General features: G+C 40.0%; 1 protein-coding gene across 1 annotated transcript in view; it reads left to right on the top strand.

Moving 5' to 3' along the window:
• The window catches only part of pid1 (phosphotyrosine interaction domain containing 1), a 33651-nt gene extending 24495 nt beyond the window's left edge, over positions 1-9156 (top strand). Inside the window, exon 3 of the mRNA XM_040131676.1 lies at positions 6184-9156. Coding sequence (XP_039987610.1) covers positions 6184-6684 — 501 coding nt within the window. The 3' untranslated portion in view covers positions 6685-9156. The remainder of the gene's footprint in view (positions 1-6183) is intronic.
• The last annotated feature ends 10340 nt before the right edge of the window (positions 9157-19496 follow it).

The raw sequence follows: 19496 nt of genomic DNA, 5'->3' as shown, positions 1-19496 counted from the left end.
TACCAAAACACCAGTAAAGATTTAGATGTGCGTTCCCTGCAAATTCAGTATACGACAGTATTTGATGTAATAAAAGGGGGAAAAAAAACAGTATATACAAAATGTCTTTCTACATTTCAGTCTATAAAACTAGAAAAATCCAATCAAATTACTTAAATTGATTAAACCTGACATAAAAAAAACAAATGTTTGTTCTGCCGCATACTTATTACTGTGTTATATAACCAGTCACTGTATTGTCTCTTTGTGAATTATTTGGGCCACTCAAATACATAATGGTTTGACGGGTGGAGCTGTCAGCGAGCAGTTTAGGAGGCAGTGCTGCTTTTACCCTCCTGTACATAAAATTGTTCTTGACTCGAATTCCCACTTGATTGTCAAAGATTGACTCATTTGCCTCCAGCATCTTTGACTAGAAAATGTTTTCCTTTAATATTGCAACATATAACTTTGATTAATTACTGCAAAGCGAGCCTACAATAGGCAGGACTTTCCACTGGATCACTGTCAACTGTTGAGCTCATTCTGACAGACACTGACAGCATCTGACGCTCAATGATCCATTTACTGCATGACAGTCTAAATAATATCTTCCCACAAAGGTCCCTAAGGTTGTACTCAATTCAAATATATTCGTTTTAATTCTGCAAAAGATGGCAGCAAGAACAACCGTGTGGGTGTATTTATAAAGTTTAGTGTACTCGTAGGTGGTCTAACTGACTGGATGGTGTAAGGACGACGTGAAATTGTATATAGGACAGCTTCCTTGCAGCTTCCACGGACCTTGTCTTCTATGATTCGTAACTCGGAGGTGACAGATATTGGTGGTGATAACTGTGTCTGTTTCAATGGCACCCGTCTAGTTTTTCCAGCTCTGTCACTCTACGCTGCTGTCTCATATTGACCCCACAGTTATCTAGTAGATGTACATTATTCTAGCAGAGGTATTTCTGCCAAGGGCGATGATGTTTCTGCTCCATGGCCGAAATCTCACAAGTCTCACGAGATTTCACACTAAGTTTGGCAAAATACCACACAATGACACAATAATAACCATGAGCCACAGCTTTTTTTTTTTTTTTTGTATCAAATGTATCAGAATTTAAACATGACAGTCATAAATAAATTTGAACATTTTGCTGGAACGATGGCAGTATATTCAAGCAAAAGTCTACCTGTGCTTGTTTGGCATTTTTGTCAGTTCTAACTCAATAATATAAAAATTGAACCTGTTGGCATTTTTTTTTTGGCTATCCATTGCCATTTATCAGGAGGCGAACTTAATAAACTCCACATTAGTTTCACATTTAGTGCACATAAATGATCTAACACTCAACTTTCCTTCTACAGATGCTAAATTCACCTACAGACCACATTTTAATACAGGTTGTAAATGGGCCCAGTGTCGTCTGAGGTCTGAAGGAAAAAATGTCAGTAGAGTTGAAATAGGTGATTCATGAACTGCAAACTGAAAAAAATGATGCTCATCCACCGTGTTAGTGGTGTATTTGTTTTCTTATGAACACAGCCTTATAAGCAGTATTTTTTTCTATTTCTGTCTATCCCTCGTCCTTCTGCTTGAGCAATGTAACAATTTCCTCTTCAGCTGCATGTCTGGTTTGGACTTTAAAGAACCAAGAAGTCTAATGTTTGCTCTGTCTGGTGACCTCCTCAACTCACACACTCCTCACTTATCTTTCTCTCCACCTTACACGCACACACACACACACACACATACTTACCTGTTGTTTGATACTAGTCTATCTCACTTGTATTAATCTTTAGGGTACTTAGGGAGAAATTTAACATTCAGCCAAAACCGTTCAAACTGGCCAAATCTGCTGTCAAAGAAATTGCTGCTCTGATAATCCGGTGTGTTTTGTTCTTCGTCTAAGAACTAAATTTTTGTTTTTGGACTCAACTCCTAAGCTACTGCCAGTGAAAATGATTGTAATTCTTTAGTCAGCCCCCCCCGCTCTCTTCCTTCTTTACTCCCTTTTCTCAACCTCTGAGTATAAGGCTGCTGCAACTCTTCACCAAGTCAACTTTATTTAACCAGGTACATTAACTACAAGACTTCCTACTTCTCTAACACGACAGCAGCACAGAGACAGTAAAGCAGACATGTATAGATTGAAAGAAAACACTGGCCTACTCCCACCTTCTGTAGGAGAATCAAACCTGGCAAAGCTTTTCTTCAGCTGGGAAGCAAGCAATCAGTAGAAACGATCACAGTTTAAACAAGTAACTCAATATCAAAATGGGGGCATCCAAGAAAATAGGTCCATAATGACTCTTTATTGCTGTTTGACATACAAACAGCACAGTGGATGGTGGATGTATCTTGGCTCAGTCTTTGGATTTGTTGGCTGGCTGAGTGACTGACCACCTTTTGGCTGTGAGAGGGTGTCAGTGTGGTTGACTAGCAAACCGCACAGCCTCCAGGCTGCTCCTGCAGACCTATGGTACTCAACTGAATGATGGATCTGGTGCAAAGGCTGTATGTCCCACCCTGTGGTCACCGCTAATGAAAACCATGCATGAGGAGGCGGCTGCTTTCACTGCCTGGATCTCTTATTGTTGCCTATAGGAAACTGTGAAATCAATGTTGTGTTGCGCTGCAATGAGGGTATTTCGGGGGCAAATCCACAAGAGTTGTAGGATCCTATTGTTTGTGTATATGTGGATCAGGTTCACCACAAATCACTCTTGTAGCTGTTTTGAAATCAGTTTTTGGAAAATAAGTATCATAAGTCCATTCTTACCACTGCCTTCTGTAACAGAAACCTTAAGTTACTCACTAGAGTGGATACATATCTCTGATGCTGGCATTATATTTGCTGAATGTGTTGCTAATATTTTGTTTGCAGGCTATTTATGAATTATTTTATTTATAAATTAGCATTTTGTTTATTAAAGGAATCTTTATGGGAAACATTTTAGCTTCCTCTTTCTCTACCGTCTGTTGCTGCTCAATTTCTCCATCACTTTCATTTCCTCCTCTTTTTTTTTTTTTCTGAAGAATCTTCTAATTCTTTCATATATGTGTTTGTGTATAATTAAGGGCCTTACATAAGAATTGCCTGTCTAACTGAGAGGCTGGTAACTGGCTGACTGTTCTACTTGCTTGCTCTGAAAGAGCAAAATCCTAGTAGAGAATGAGGGCAAGTAGACTTGACAGTTGCACACTAATCAAAATGTATGAAAGAAGAGAAACAGTCAGATTATGTGATGAATAAAACAGGACCTGTGCGTCTGCTTTGTATCATTTTCTGTTGCTTTATGGCAGTCAGTCAGTTACGCTTTATGCATTGGTATCTGTTGATCTACTGGGTGGACTTTTTCTGTTATTAGCATCATAAAACGTAAGAACTGAAAAGACTTATACATAATCATTCGCTTAAATTTCTCAGGGGAATAGTGTTATCGAGACCGCAGACTGGCTTGATATTCGGCAGATGTGCATTGAGCCATGAATGCAGGCCACATCTTCTGTAAATGTTCCAGACTGTTACATGATGCACATCTTTCCTTTAGTATTCACATTGCACTCATGTTATCTGCAGCCATGTGTCAAATGTGTGCTGCATGTAAGCCACCTGTAATGAACTCTTGAGAGTGAAGAGTATTCCCCTGCCACAGTATAAACACAGACAGGAGTGAAATCTCTTTGAGTGTTTGACTCATAGCATATTCCTCTTCTGTGTGTTTTTATAAAGCCATAAAGAACACCATGTAGAGAAAGAGCACAAGTCAGCCATTATTCCTGGAATGCTCTTGAATTGGCCACATTCCCTCAGAAATCTCCAGCTTTGTGCCACTCTTAACACTCTCTCTCCCCTTAATCAGTTTCCTTAGTCTATCGCTCTCCCGGTATGCAGTGTCATTACTATGGTATTCTAGGGTCCTTGTTGCAACCACTGCTTCTCTTTGGGAAATAACACACATACACAGCCTTCAACATGTCAGCACAGTTACCACAGGAAAAGCCTCTCATCACCACTGTTGGTTGTTAAAACATTTTTCTCTATACAATGACTTATGCGCCCCAGTTTTGTACACTGAACATGGAATTAATTAATTCACAGTGAAACATTGTTTTTTAATGTGCTCCACATTGATTTTTTTTCTCCCAGTACCCTTTTTTGTAGTAATGTTTTTAATATTGAAATATTAAATATTGAGGTTATGTTTTATATAGAGGGACCTTTAGCATCCTGATGTTAAACTTGACCATGCAAACATTAGTTCTTTGCAGCATTGTCCAAGGTTAATGGATGGATGCTCTTCTCTATATATACTTAAATATCACTAAACAGTCACTAAACATTTCACCTTAATGTTCTTGACCCTTGTCTGTTTAATTGCGGTGTTCCCCAGGAGTCCATTCTTGTCCTGCTGTTATTTTCAATTGATTTGCTTCCCCTCAGGCAGGTGAAACAAAACCATGATGTTCCCTTCTATTGTTATGCAGATGACCCACAGTTATTAGTTCCACTGCTATCCAACAAATCTAGCAGTTAAACCATCTTATTCTTCTTTTTTAATGACATAAAATTTAATGATGATTAATCTCAGCTCTGTTGTGGATTTTCTTCTGAAATTTTATCAAACATTCACTTCTGGGTTTGTAGGAACCAAATAAAAGACACATGAGGACAGGAAATTTAATACTGAAACACACATTTTTTTATTTTTAGAATAACAGAGTGCAAAGATCAAATCAGACATGCAAAGGGTCTGCAGAACCAAGAAACTTTTCCGACATATTCTTTTAACCCTCTTGTCCACGATCCTCCTAGAGGGATGCAATATTATTGATTGGTCAACAGTTACTCACAGGGTTGTCTGATTGGTCTAATTCTAAAATATTGCTGAGTCATCACTATAGTGGTGGCCAAGAAAACACCTAATTATCTGAGCTGCTCGTCCTTATCTGGAAAGTTCCCATCTGCACACTGGTCCAAAAGTGTACCCGTTTCATTCGCTCCATAGCTAACCTTGAAAGATAACAAACTTGCTTTCCTCAGGCCTTTAAGAATCTGCACATCAAGGTGTCCTGCTCTCTTCTCAACCACTCTGTGCACACTTATGATTGAATGTACCATTTCCATCTAACCATAAGTAATATGCTATATCGAATACATATCAGAACAAGTATTGATTACATGAACATCATGAAAGATAAAAATTTGTTACGTAGTAAGTTGGATCATACTTGTCCTGCTGTTGATTAAATAAAGTTTTACATGAGTACATTTTTTCCCGCCTGGAATGCTGTAGTGCACTTTATGGTGGTTTCAGTCAGCGTTCCCTCCACCAACGCCAACTGGTGCAGAATGCTGCAGCTCAGATTATTACTGGCACCAAAAGATTTGAAACTGTTATCCCTGTCTTAAACAACCTGCATTGACTCCGTGTTAGATTCCGCATTGATTCAGAAATTTTACTCCGGACTTTTCAGGCATTAAATGGCATTTGCCAAATATCTTACTGATTTGCCAACCCCTTACATGCCTGTGCATCCCATTAGATGGATAGGCTCTGCTGTTTATTCCCAGGTCTCGCCTGATGACAAAAGGTGATCATGGGTTCGCAGTTAAAGCCCCCAGACTTTGGAACACTTAGCCTACTGAGATTAGAAAGTCTATGTCTGTAACATCTGGTAAATCAATTCTTAAAAGATTCTTGTAGAAGAAAGCTTGGGTGAATATTTTAATATGTTTCGTCAGGTTTTATCTCTCCACTTTTTCCATTTTATGTTTTCTACCTACTCTTCCACAACATTTTATTGTCCCTGTATCTTATGGTTGCATTTCTTGTTTTTACTTGATTTTGCTTTTATTTGTTTTTCTCTCTTACTTTGTAACTCTGTAAAGAAGGCTGCTTTATGAAAAATCATAATAACAGGATTCTTTCAGTATGACAGTAAGACATTTTCTAGATTCTGTTATTCCAATCACTTAGTGTATTTTTAAGGATATATATGATCTTTTGAGATTTTTAAGGTATTTTGGATCGCACCCTGTTGTTTTTCCATTTGCAGCTTCTGTACATCTGGTGAAAAACTGCAGTTGAAAACGCTCTGATGTATTTGTAGCCAACTGCATATTTATATTTGTTATACATCATGCTGTGGAAAAAGATGAGTAATAGTATCTGTTTGTGTCTCCTTTCCTGCAGGTGACCTACCTGGGTAAAGTGACAATCTCTGGGACCCAGTTCCTATCTGGCTGCACAGAGTCGGCAGTGGTCGGTCTGGTGGAACGTCGTGCCCTGGCCCAGCAGCAGGGCACCAACCCCGCGGGCAACTCACTGCTGGAGATTCGGCCCTTCCAGGTGCGCCTTCACCACCTGGACGAGCATGGCGAGGCCTCAGTAACCATGGACACCTACCAGGTGGCACGGATCGCCTACTGCACAGCTGACCATAGCATCAGACCCAACGTATTTGCCTGGATCTACAGGGAGATCAACGACGACCTGTCCTTCCAGATGGACTGCCACGCCGTGGAGTGTGAGAGCAAGCTGGAGGCCAAGAAGCTGGCGCACTCGATGATGGAGGCTTTCCGCAAGACTTTCCACAGCATGCGCAGCGACGGCCGCATCCACAAGAGTGGCTCATCAGACGACTTTGCTGAGGACTCATCCACCCCTGACGACTCGACCCCAGAAGACGGTTGAACTAGAACTCACCTAAACTCCTGATCCCCGTCCTAACAAATCAAGGGGTGACTGGAAGGATGGACAGATTACCTGCTTTCTCTCATTCTCCCCAACTATCTCTCTTACTGTTATCAATTTGGAAAAAAAGTAACTGACCCTGTGAGCAAACACACCCAGGACAATGAAGTAGCTATTCAATACTGTAAAGGGAAGGTAGATGGAAAAAGAATTAAAAAAAGACCTAGACTTACATACAGAGATAGCAAAGTGCTGCCACTTTGAATAAATGGCCCTCAAAGACCCACAGGGGCCTTTTAAGCACCTATGTAAATGCCCTAAAGAGATTGACTCAGCATTTCCATTTTCAATCACTGTCACTCCTGCACCCAGTGGTTGTGGTTCTTAAGCTTTTTCATCTAGGAAACAACAAAGTTAAGTCCCTGTTCTTCTGACCCCAGCTCATGAAAACCTATTGCTACTCTGGCTATGTAGGTACCCAGCAGAAATAGGCTTGTGATCTATTTTGGGTCCCAACCGAGAGTTTATGAGACTGTTGGAGCACATAAATTCTTTAAATGTTTAATTATGTGGATCTTTGTTACAATGCCTTCCACCTCGGAAATAACAAATTAGGATGTGAAAGAAAAGATCAGCCTTTAAGTACTACTCTTATCATCACTACAGTACCTTAGTCCAATCCCAAAATTATTTGCTGGCATGGCTGTTACTTATGTGGACAATGGAGCCAGAGCTTCTACCTCTGTCTCCGTTTAATAGGTATTTAAAGATCCTGAGTATGTTAAAGGCACCTGGGAGGATAAAGGTGCTAAATGATGTTACATTTTAGAAGTTCTCTCTCGGCTGAACGCCTTGGCCTGTCTCAGACACCTTAATCATCCACATTTGACTTCTGTTTTGAGTATACCAAAATTCAGGCTGGATTTTGCCTGTCAGATTATGTGCCTCACTTTCCTCTCACATTAGTTTGGTCTCTCACCCAGGTCCCAGTGTGTATGTGTGGCCATGTGTGTGTGCCAGCCTTTGTGTGTGTGTGTGTGTGTGTGTGTGTGTGTGTGTGTGTGTGTGTGTGTGTGTGTGTGTTACTGTGTGTGTAGGTGTAATTGCTTACTTCTGTACTTTGTGTATATGAATGTACACGTGAGTGCTTGCATGTCTGTGCGTAAAAAAGAGAAGGTAGGGCGCGACTTCTCATCGCCCCGGAAGCATCCATTTTTGATGGTTAAGGAGGTGTTTTAAAATCAGACACACAGTACTGTGACCATTTGCCACGTTTTCTTACTTTAATCTTGTATGAAATGAAGAAATGAATATGAGAGTCTGAATGTGCCAGTCCGAGGTGGTAGTACCCTAAATCACAGCCGTCCAAGAAAACGACTGGCGACTCCTGGCCTCTGCTGAATGTATGATGAGTCCGACCTGCTGTGAGCACCTCACACCATCTCCAGTCACTTCTGTCTCCCATAATCTCCTCATGCTCTCACAGACAGCTGTAAGGGAGCGAGCCTGTGATGAGTTTACTCTGCTGCCCTGTATTGCCTCTCCAAATGACTTAGGCGCCGTTGTGGGACAAAAACTCAAAAGAGCTCCACGGTACTTTCTTCTTTTCTAACTGGACTGAATTGAACAGACTGGACGCTATGAGTGGAAATGGTCTTCGGTCTGTGACTTAAACAGAATGATCAGATGGCTCTGATCAGCACACTCTCACATATACACAACTACATACAACTATACATATGAACACGCACATTGCATTTGAATCTCGCTCAATAAGCTTATGTAAATACAAATGTATCACTTTCCAAATATTACAGCATAAATGTTGATTGCTATTTTAAATAATAAAAAAAATGTTGAGAACAGCATACGATACAGAAACAGTGTTATAAAGCCTACTGTGAAATAATAAGTGGAGAGCCTGATAGCCGTGTCTGTGCGAGCACGTGTGTGCTAGTGTGTGTGTGTTTGGAACGGATTGTATGTGGTGAGCATTGTGGTGAGGGGTCTGTATGGACAGGACGAGGGAGGGGATGTTTATAAAGCTGTAGATTACTGTGTCATGTCAGTCTGAAAGCTCAGACGTGCTTTAAATGTCGGAAAAATGTTACTTAAGTGTTTTCTATACAGTGTTTGCAAAGATCAAGAATATTGCATATAAAGTATTTACCAAGACCAAGCGTATGATGGTGTGGTCTGTTTTGTCTCGAATCCACATCTCGTGCTGCCTCCTTCATTCCATCACCAGATCCTGGCTGAAAGAAATTTTGATTCTTTTAACTCTGCTCACTGGATTCCCTGCTGCGGCCGTGTGTGGGAGGATAAATACAAAGCTTGTCAGTTTCAGAGCAAATAGAATGGGTAACCCAATGATACTCTGACAGGGTGCCAGGACAGATGTAAATCGTAATCACACGTTGCCGCATACTGGAATATGATTTTCCTGAAACTGTTTGAGGTATAAAATCTGTTCTGGTGTGCTTAAAGAAATGTTTGGATGTGACCTAAAGCCACAATCTAACACAAAAGCTATTCATTCTCCTTTTTCATGGGATCATGATTGCCAAGTGCAGCTGGGGTTGAAATATTTGAAACATCTTTCATGCTGCACTGTGAGCAGGTTTGAACGTTTTTAAAATCACTCCTCTGCTGCGTGTGGTCACAATGCCCTGAAACAATCATAAACAATACTTCATGGTATTTCAAAGAATGTTTTTAGGTTTAAGTGTGACACAGCCACAGCTTAGTCCATCCTCTGAAGGAGGTTTTTTCACTCTCTCATTCTTCACAGTCCTCTGACCTCCTCAGATCTTTTTGTTATTTTATTGTGTCTCCAAGGTGCCCACATCCATAACAAGATAACTAGCTGCTCTCTGCTTCTATGGCTGGCGATCATTTTGCAGCTTAAGAGCGTCAGAGAATTGGAGGCAAAATGGATGCTGTGGAGAATGTTAATATGCATTGAATGAGAACACTGCCTCCCTCTGGTGAGAGGAGCTACAGCTTCTGCTTTGAACATTTTTTTTTTTTTCAAAGAGGTCTTTTCATGTTGTCATTAACCGTCCAAATCCTAGTGATTATAATCATTACTTTGTATATGGCAGGAGGGAAACATACTGTTTTGCTGTTACATCACTGGCTCATCTGGGGTTAAAAAATAAAAGGTAACAGAAGCTGAATTTGTGCATCTGATGAATTTTCCACAAATACTACTACACCTGACTGTATATTGAGAAAATTTTCATTTTTGTCATTATTTTAAGCAATGGTTTACATGAAACAGATGCAACATTTTTCTGTTATTCTCACCATCAATGATGATCGAATTAGATCATTTGAGCACAATGCTGAAAAATCGTCTTTTCACCTAAAGTTTTATAACACTATGTCAACAAAGCCCTCTGCCCCGGTCTCTTCCAGCTCACTGTACACAAGCTTCACTGTTTAGATGCCTCTTTCTCTTAGATCTCTGCTGAGCGTACATTCTCCAATTGCTCTTCACTGTGCTCTTGTGTCTGTCTGACCCACTTCCAACAGTGCATCCGCACAGAGGGGCCCTGTGGGGCCCAGAAAAGAGGCCACCCGGGCAGCCTGCGCCTCTTGCTCCACTGAGGCGTCAGTCAGTCAGTCAGTCAGCTCACAGTACCACTCTGTTACCGCTCCAGCTGGCCACTCTTCCTCCTCAAAGTCCCAGAACTGCCTGTCTATCCATCCGCCAAGGGCCCACATGCTTGAGGTCCGGCTTGGGAGGGGACCAGTGCCAATACTGGCGTCTGATCAGACTCCTCGTATTCACTATCTCTTACTTACTCTCTTTTTCTCTCGGCTGCTGCTCCCCAAGCAGGGGGCCCGGGCCTCTTGGAGAGAGAGTGCGGTGGAGTACTGTAAACATATGTGTGTAACGTGTGAAATGGACCGGGAACTGAACACATTCTTTCCGCCCCTGGCTTGACACTTTACATTGCAAAAGATGCAAACAGTTTAGCAGACTTCGACATGGTGAAACAATATATAAGGTTTCAACCATTTAGAAATGATTTGGGGAGGGAAGAGGCACATGTTTTTTATTAGTGGTGATTGTCATAGATATATATGTAACTGCTGCTAATTCAGTACAGGCATTACATCCAATTTTGTGCACAAAATTACTCTGGCATGAGCACTCTGTCATCATGATGTTAGGAAACTTATAAAAACTTTCTCCCGCTGTATTAAATGCATTCTAAACTGAGCTCGGAAGAAAACTTAAGTCAATATTTCCTTTTGCTGAAAGATGACAAAAGCGTATTGTTAAGGGAAAAAAGCATTGTTTTATGGGTCCCCTCTTTTTTGTAATAATTTCACAATAATTTCCAGGAAAGAACTCAGTAGTATTGTAAATTATGAATTTCCTAGAAACTGCTGCTCCATCTAAGTCCAAGAAAATATTGATTCAGTATTGAAAACTACTGGGGAATTATTACAGATTCATAAGATAAAGTGTAACTGTAATGGAAAGAGAACTAGTTTAAAATCAAAAGTACAGAGAGTAATGTATCTTCCAGACCTGAGGATGAATGATGAAGAGGACAGCCTGAGTTAGATTCATTCTCTCTGACATACAAAGCATTTCCTCTGATCATGTCCAGATCCCCTCTCATCCCTCTTGTTGGACTGGTTCCTGAAGCTTTCATATGATTTAAGATTCCTCCTGTAATGAAATGTGGTCTGGAATGAAGACCGGGGGGACTCTGCGCCCGTCACAACCTAAGACTCTAGACTCTCTATTCTCATCTGTTAACCTAACCCCGAGGATTCCATGCACATCGCTATTGTAATACACCTACAGTCGCATTCGGACGAGATGCAGCCCTGAATCCCTGGGGGACAGGAAATGTCTGGACTGTGATCCAGGAGGAGCTGGTTTGTTAGGAACAAGGGATAAGGGTCCGAGAGAACAAACTAAAACAGATCCCAGAGGAATGTCAGTGGCTCTGTCTTTAAAGTCCTACCATGCACTATTTTGATGTTATTTAAACACCAGTTACTGTTTAATACAAAAAACGTTACTGGAAAAAAAAAAAAAGATGAACTACTTGGATTTTTGCAAAAATAACATACCTAAAAATAATAAATAATAATAAATGAATAAAAATAATGTTGTGTCAATTGATAGCTGTATCTTTGCATTGGAGGTTCAGTTTCAGATAGGAACTGAATTAAGGGCAAAGGAAGCAAGACATGTAGTGAAGCGCTACACTAATGACCTGAGATTTGACATCAAAAAATACACATAGTTTAAGGATTGGTGTCGGGTTTTTGTTTCACATTAAAGAATAGTTTGACATTTTGGGAAACACTTATTCACTATGCACCACAGTATTTCTCTGCCAAGCATAGTAGTTTTATGCTAATGTAGCTAAGCTAAGCAGCTGCTGGCTCTAGCTACATAGCTGGCAGAGTCATGAGAGTGGTATCAATTTTCTCTTCTAACTCCCAGTAAGAAAGCACAGAATTCACAAAAATGTAAAACCATTCCAAAACTAAGTTTTTGTGAAAGTACATTCCCCTAAAATTTCTATGTTGCTATACTGAACTAAGCAGTTTCAATTATTCTCCGATTTTATGCAGTTCATCCCACTCCTGCGTATCTGGGAGCAGAAGATACAGTACTTGTCTTTATCTGCTTTATCGTAGAACCACGTTCTGCATGGAGTCAAACACTGATTTGCAAGTTCACTGCCAGAGGAGGACGGGAGTGGCAGGAAAGAGGCACTGAGTAGATGTAGAGGATAGTAGAATAAAGTGGAAAGGAATGCATGTGTAGAAAAAAAAAAACTAGGATGAATAGGAGTAAAGGCACGGCTCGTCTGGTTGGGCATCTTGCACCCAGATGTGGAGGGAAGAGCTGGGGAATCCAGCTCTGTCATATCCTGCAGGCTGGGCCAGAATAACAGCTCAGAAAATAAACAATTGACCAAACTGTCTCATCGGTTGTGAATGAGATCACAGACATAGATAGATTTTTTTTTTTTTTTAAACAAAAAGAACAGCACCTTTTCCTTCGCATCTATGTGAATAAGATCCAAGTAGAGCACAAGACTTGACGACACGCAGCTGATGTTACCTACTTTGCCCACTTGGTGTCATCATAGCTCAGTATTTAGAAAAGAGAGCCTGGCTTGCTCACTGTTTGAGGAAGGCGCTGTCTTTAATGGGATGGCAGTTATGGAACAGCTCAAGTGCTGAATATTACGCTTTTTTTTCGGATAGCAGCATTTGAAAAAGTATTACTTGTTGAATTCATTATAGTTGGCAACCTGGCCTTTAATTTGAAGATAGAGTGGGAAATAAGACTAAAACAAGCAGTTCTCTTTTTCCCCATCATCCCTCATTACAATTTGACCTCTTTATGAGTCCTCAGACTGGGGAATTTTATCATTAGTAAGTTTGAAATGACTGATTACTCTAAATGATAGAGGTGAAATAAAAACTAATTGATAATAACTATAATAACAATAAAAATATGCATGAGTAAATTTGTTTACAGATTAATTTATTAGTCTATGATTAAATAGACTAATTTACAGAGTAATTTATTGTGTGATATTTTAATAGTCAATAAAAAGTGGAATTTTAAAAAGAATTTACAAATTTAATATGAATCCATCAATAAAGTTTTATTAAAAAGGGGTTTACAAAACCAACATTAAACAGTCATCATTTAAAAATAAATTAATGAATTAATAAATAAATAATCTAATATAAAAATCCATTTAAAAATACAGTTTGAAAAGGGAAACAGATAACTGGATTCACAAATTGAATTAAGAATTTAGATTTTAATCAGGCATTTAAAAGGCCAGTTTCCTTTCCCATTTGCATTTTAATTTCCCCGCTGCTTTTCCTTTTCCTATTAGAGATTGGATTTGCTCAGTCATTTAGCTTCTCCTTTTAGCCGCTGCATTTAGCCTTTCCGTGATACTTTGGGCCTTGCGCTGGTAAAACAAGGCAAAACAATGCCAATTAGCCATGGGATGCCCATTAAAATATCAAATAATTAATTACTTTGTAATTTAGTCTATTTATTTATAGATTAATAAATTAAGTTTTAAACAAATGTATTAATGCCTATTTTTATTGTACAGTTAGTTATCAATTAATGAAATGCTTAGTCCTATTTCTGTGAGTCTTGTGGTCCTCCATATCAAGAGGATATTGGAAATGTTTAAGTCTCTTCTCAGTCACTACAGGATCTCTTTAGTGAAAATGTCATGATTTCTGGATCCATGCCCCCTCACATTTGCTTCCCCTCCCACATGTCAGAGCCTTTAAGAGGAGCACAAAGATGAGATCACTGAGCATTGAGCGCGTACTACAGTGGCAGCTCAGAATATCACGCATGATGCTGTTTTTAACCCAGAATTCAGCATACAGCTAGATCTGACCTTGATAATAAACACTGTCATTTACATAAAAAAATGTAAATAAACTTCAGTTTTCAGGCCACATTGTCAAGTTGTAAATGGCAATAGATTGTGTGTCTAAGTGGTGTAACAGGCCTCTGTGGCTCCCTAAACTGAAGACATTTAGCTCTGCCTTCTGAAATAACAGCATACCTGTGTGGCTCAGCAGGTTTGATCCTGAAGCCCAGAAGCTCTGCAGGTTGCTGGGAAGGAGGGGGATTGGACCTTATTTCACATCCTTCAAAACATCTCTAAACACAGGACAGATTTCACAGCAGCGTGTTATCGGTTCATCAGACTGTTTGTGTGTGTGTGTGTGTGTGTGTGTGTGTGTGTGTGTGTGTGTGTGAGAGAGAGGAGGATAAATAACCTTAATCCAAGATGGGAAATGGATTTCATATTTGTCATCAGTGATAGGATCGACATACTTAGCACATACAGCTGATATCAAGCACTGTGTGACACTCCTTTTTCAAGAAATGTAGGCTTAGAGCAGAGCTTACCATATTGACAATGACATAATGTTGTTGGCTTTATATGTTTTCTGTTTGGTGTATGACTTGAAATCATTTGCATGTTTATTTGTAGAGCAAATAAGAGGTAAAAAACATCTGCTTTTATTTGCTGACATTCAGTCAAGCTGAAGCACAGAACCCCCTAGAGTAGCTGAATATTTCTGCCTTTGGAACATCTTAATCATGTTGTTTTCAGTTGCCCGTTAAGTTGAACAAAGAACTAATGTCACAGTGAAAAATTATTCGAAAATCAACTGGAAACCAGGTTGTCTTATATTGTCACATAAGAGATCCTTTGAGTTTTGCTTCTTAGCTGATGCTTTCATAATAATGGCTAATGACCCTACGGCTGAGTAAGAAATACAGATGTTTTGAAACCCTCACAAAATGTAACTTGGAAATAATTTCCTAATAGTCAATTAAACTAGATTTGGTTTGAAGAAAGTTGGATTATGCATGTATTCAAAACTGTCATGATTGTGACGCAGAATGTTTTAAGGAGTCAACATTTATTTTAGTTGTTGCACGCCAACAAAATAATTATTCTTTTATCCTGATTAAAATGACATGACACTGAAATATTACTGTCCAGTAAAGTAGTAGATACCAGTGAATCTGAACAGTAGAGCGACTCTTCTTTTTGGGAAAAGCCAATGAAAAAAAAAACTTTAATGGGGAAATACATTAAAGGCCATAAGCTACTACAGCGGACTGGAAGCTAGAAGTTGTTCTCTCTATCAGCCAGTTAAGTTGTGTTCCATGTCTACAAAAACACTGACAGACATTTTTCCTCATGAGTTTCCTCTTCTCCCGAGGTGTGACCTTCACACTGTAAAATATTATCACACCACAAATGTACACCCACACCCACTATTAGCAGCAAATCTCAGTGACTCTGACTGTGGCATGATTGTCGTTACCAGACAGGCTGGTTTGAGTATTTCTGAAATTGCTCATCTCCTGGGATTTTCATATATAATAATCTATAGAATTTACGTAGAATGGTGCCAAAAACAAAAAGTGTCCAGTGACCAGCAGTTCTGGGGATGGAAACGCTTTATAAATGGGAGAGATCAGAAGAGATTGTCCACACTGGTTAGAGCTGACAGAAAGGCTAACTAGGATAACCACTATTTGCAACTGTGGTGAGCAGAAAAGCATCTCAGAATGAACAACACGTCCAACCTTGAGGCGGATGGGCCACAACAGCAGAAGAGAACGTCAGGTTCCAATCCTGTCAGAAAAGAACAGAAATCTGAGGCTGCGGTGGGCACGGGCTCAGCAAAACCGGAGAGTTGAAGACTGGAAAAACGTAGCCTGGTTTGATGAATCTGGATTTTTGCCGAGGCAGGCAGGTGGTTTGATCAGCATGAATCCATGGACCCAACCTGCCTTGTGTCAAAAATCCTGGCTGGGGATGGTGGTGTAATGTTGTGGGGAACGTTTTCTTGGCACACTGTGGGCCCCTTAATATCAGTCAATCATGGTTTGAATGCCTCGGTCTATCTTAGTATTGTTGCTGACCCTGTTCATCCCTTTGTGGCCACAATTTACAGTCTTCTAATGAATACTTCCAGCATGATAATGCAGCATGTCAAAAAGGGAAAATTGTCTTAAACTGGTTTCAGGAACATGACAATGAGGTCAGCGTATTTCAGCGGCCTCCGCGGCCACCAGATCCGGATCCAGCAGAACACCTTTGGGATGTGGTAGAACAGGACACTGGATGCGTGAATGTGCAGCTCACAAATCTGCAGGAATGATGTGATGCAGTCGTGTCAACACGGACCAGAGCCTCAAGGGAAAGTATCCAACATCTTGCGGAATCCGTGACGTGAAGAACTGAAGCTGTTTTGAGAGCAAAGGGGGGCCCTGCCCAGTGTTAGCACGGTGTTCCTGATAAAGTGATCGGTGAGTGTATTGTCGAGAAGTGCCTTCACCTTGGCCTCACTTGGCTATGATCCTAAAGCCTTCCTCTTATCAGTGACTGCAGATAGATAAGTTAGTGGTGGTAAAAGTTATTTCGCAGTAACTGGATACTTGAGAAAATAACTAATAACTAATACATTTGATTGCAAAAACAGAACTAATGGTTTTGTCCTCATGTTTCTCACTGTCAGTAGTGCCACCGAATTCTAATTATCTGAGCAACACAATTTATCGTGTCATTTTCAGTCAGGACTGTGGTGCATAAATACGTGTTGGCTCAGAAGTCTCAGAAGCAACAAGGTGCTGTCAAGCTTCACTGGTGATAGTAGGGAGTGACACTGATGCAGGCTCTGTGAGACTGAGCAGACCAGCTAAACTCTTTACTGCTCTCAATCACTGTGACTGGTGATTGACTATTTTTGACTATCTTCCGAGTGGGCCATTGACGGTGAATATAATTCAGGTGATTGGTCAGTTTGTTTCCGAAGACACTCAAGACAACCCTGAATACAGTGGACATGCTCCTGTGAGCATCACAGGCCACACGGGGTCCTATGTGGGAACATCAGGGCTATTCATTTTACAGCCATCTGGTCCGGAGGGAACCAGAGTACAACAAAATGTGTACTGACTCCTCTGTAATCAGATACAGGATGTCTGCTGTCAGAACATACCGCTGAACAGTGAAGCGCTGTCAGATGTAATAACGTTACCCATCTTCTGTCTGCACACTTTATGGAGGATAATCACCCTTATCTCTTCACTTTGGTACATTGGGAATGAAAAGGTCACAGGTCACTCTTTCTAGATAAGAGGGGTGGGGTGGGGGTGGGGGCCCTTTTCTGTAATTGCTAGTTACGTAACACTACATTAGTGTTACGCACTTATGGTTTACAATATGTGATTTGGTATGTATGTGAGACCTTACAGGATGTCACACTAAACCGACCGCACTGAGTCAGTAAGTTTTTGGTATAATTTTCCGCAATGGAAAAAGCATTGAGGTCTTTTGCTTAAAAATAACCTATGCAACTTTTTCTGAACAGCAGCTTCTGTGACTACAACTGACAGTCATGGGATAATGCTGCACGCTAAAACAAAGTATATGAGTCGCAAGTGGAACAGGATCATAAAGTTAATGAAGTGACTCACATTAGCTAACGTTAGCAGCTGGCCATACCAGACCAAGCAAGACTGAAGTTGCAAAACATCTGGATGCTGCTAATAATTCATTTCATTTAGTTCATAGGAGGGATAATGTGTTTTTCTTCTTTTAAAAGTTACAAAGTCTCACTTTAAACCTTTCACTCCCAGGATTACTAGTCCTACCACCAGCTATTTGCCTCTTAAAGTCTCTTATTAGCTTCAAATATGGTTGTATTGCACATTTTAAAAAATTAAGATTTATTTGAAGCGTATAGCTGCAGTCAAGATTTATAATGGATTATGAAGTATATACAGTACGTGTATAGTTTAGGTTTGCCTAGAACAAACTGCTACAAAATGTCCTGCATTCAAAGTTTTATCTGAATAAAAGTGTATTATGTTCTTTATGCAGAAATGCTCCAGGAAAAAGGATCTGTCCACCTTTTAAAAGGAAATATTCATTTTGAAATGTAGTGGGATAGAATGTTAAAGTATTTTGAATGGTAAAATTGTATCTAAATGCAGTACTTGAGTAAATGTATATTAATTCTGTAAAATAGTTTTTTCTTATCCTCACCTCACCAATACTAGTGTGCATTACCACTGATTTTTTTTATCTGGGAAACCTCACAAGATATTTCCCCCATTCTTTTGTGCATGTGAGCATTAGTTTTACCACTGGCACTATGCCAACATGGGAGCCCGGAGTCGTGTTTCTGTCAAATGCTACCTGGTATTTTCAGCGAGGCGATTTGCAGTTCGCCAAAGGAGGAAATGTAAAACAAAACAAAACAAAAACAAACAAAAAAAGTTATACTAGACAGTGCTTTTATAAACCTGATTTTCTCCATTACGCCTCACAGAAAGATGCTGCATGAAAAATGAAGAGCTGCAGCCTCTGGAAAGCCTCAGAAAACACTGGGAGATGAACTGAGGCTCAAATTACTGCAATCCATCTGGCTCAGAGGGACGCAGCTCACAGTATCGGCAGTTTTGGTGTACTCAGACATGTCTGTGTCCAGGGGATACTCCCTTCAAAGAAACAATGTATGTCCACTTTCAGTCAACAAAATACCTTGCCCTGTGTTTTGACAACGTAAGCAGGTCTAGCTGGAGCCACAATTTGAACCAGAGAAAACATGATGCAGAGATAATACATCCACTGTGAGAAGAGGATCACAGGTGAGTGGTCAGGCTGTAGACTGATGAGGCAACACTGTGAAAATCCTTCACTCTGTTCTAACATGATCTGCAATCTGATTTACTGCTTTAGACCTATTCATGCTCCTACTGCAAACTGAATGGAAAATTTGACAAATGCTGAATTACAGAGAGAAACAACTTCATCCGTGATGGTTTGGTGAGTCAGATGTTAAAAACATCTTTGTCTTTGTCTTCTACCATCATGAAAGTGATACTAACCACTTCACTTTGCATGATCTCTGGCTCTTCTGTGGCAGCAAACTGTCTATGTTTGTGCTAAAAACTCAGCACCTATTTTTCAAAAACATTAGCCAGTGACAGAATGACACTTATCCAGCTTGGACAATGTCTTCAGCCAAAGTGAAGTCCATCAGTGGTGATAACACCTAAGCTTGAGATCATTTTAATTGTGTTTTATGATATGATTTTGTACTATTTTACACAAATAAGAGCTCAGTTTACCTAATGGAAGCAAACAGAGTACTATGATGACACTGATTAATTTCATTAATTTGTTACCGGTCAGCATATTGATTTAGTTTTCTCATTAGCTCAGTCTGTATTTTCCCCAGAA

The sequence above is a fragment of the Xiphias gladius genome, chromosome 7 (genome assembly GCF_016859285.1).
Source record: "Xiphias gladius isolate SHS-SW01 ecotype Sanya breed wild chromosome 7, ASM1685928v1, whole genome shotgun sequence".
In the NCBI taxonomy this organism is placed as follows: domain Eukaryota; kingdom Metazoa; phylum Chordata; class Actinopteri; order Istiophoriformes; family Xiphiidae; genus Xiphias; species Xiphias gladius.
This window is presented reverse-complemented; position numbering and strand designations above follow the sequence as displayed.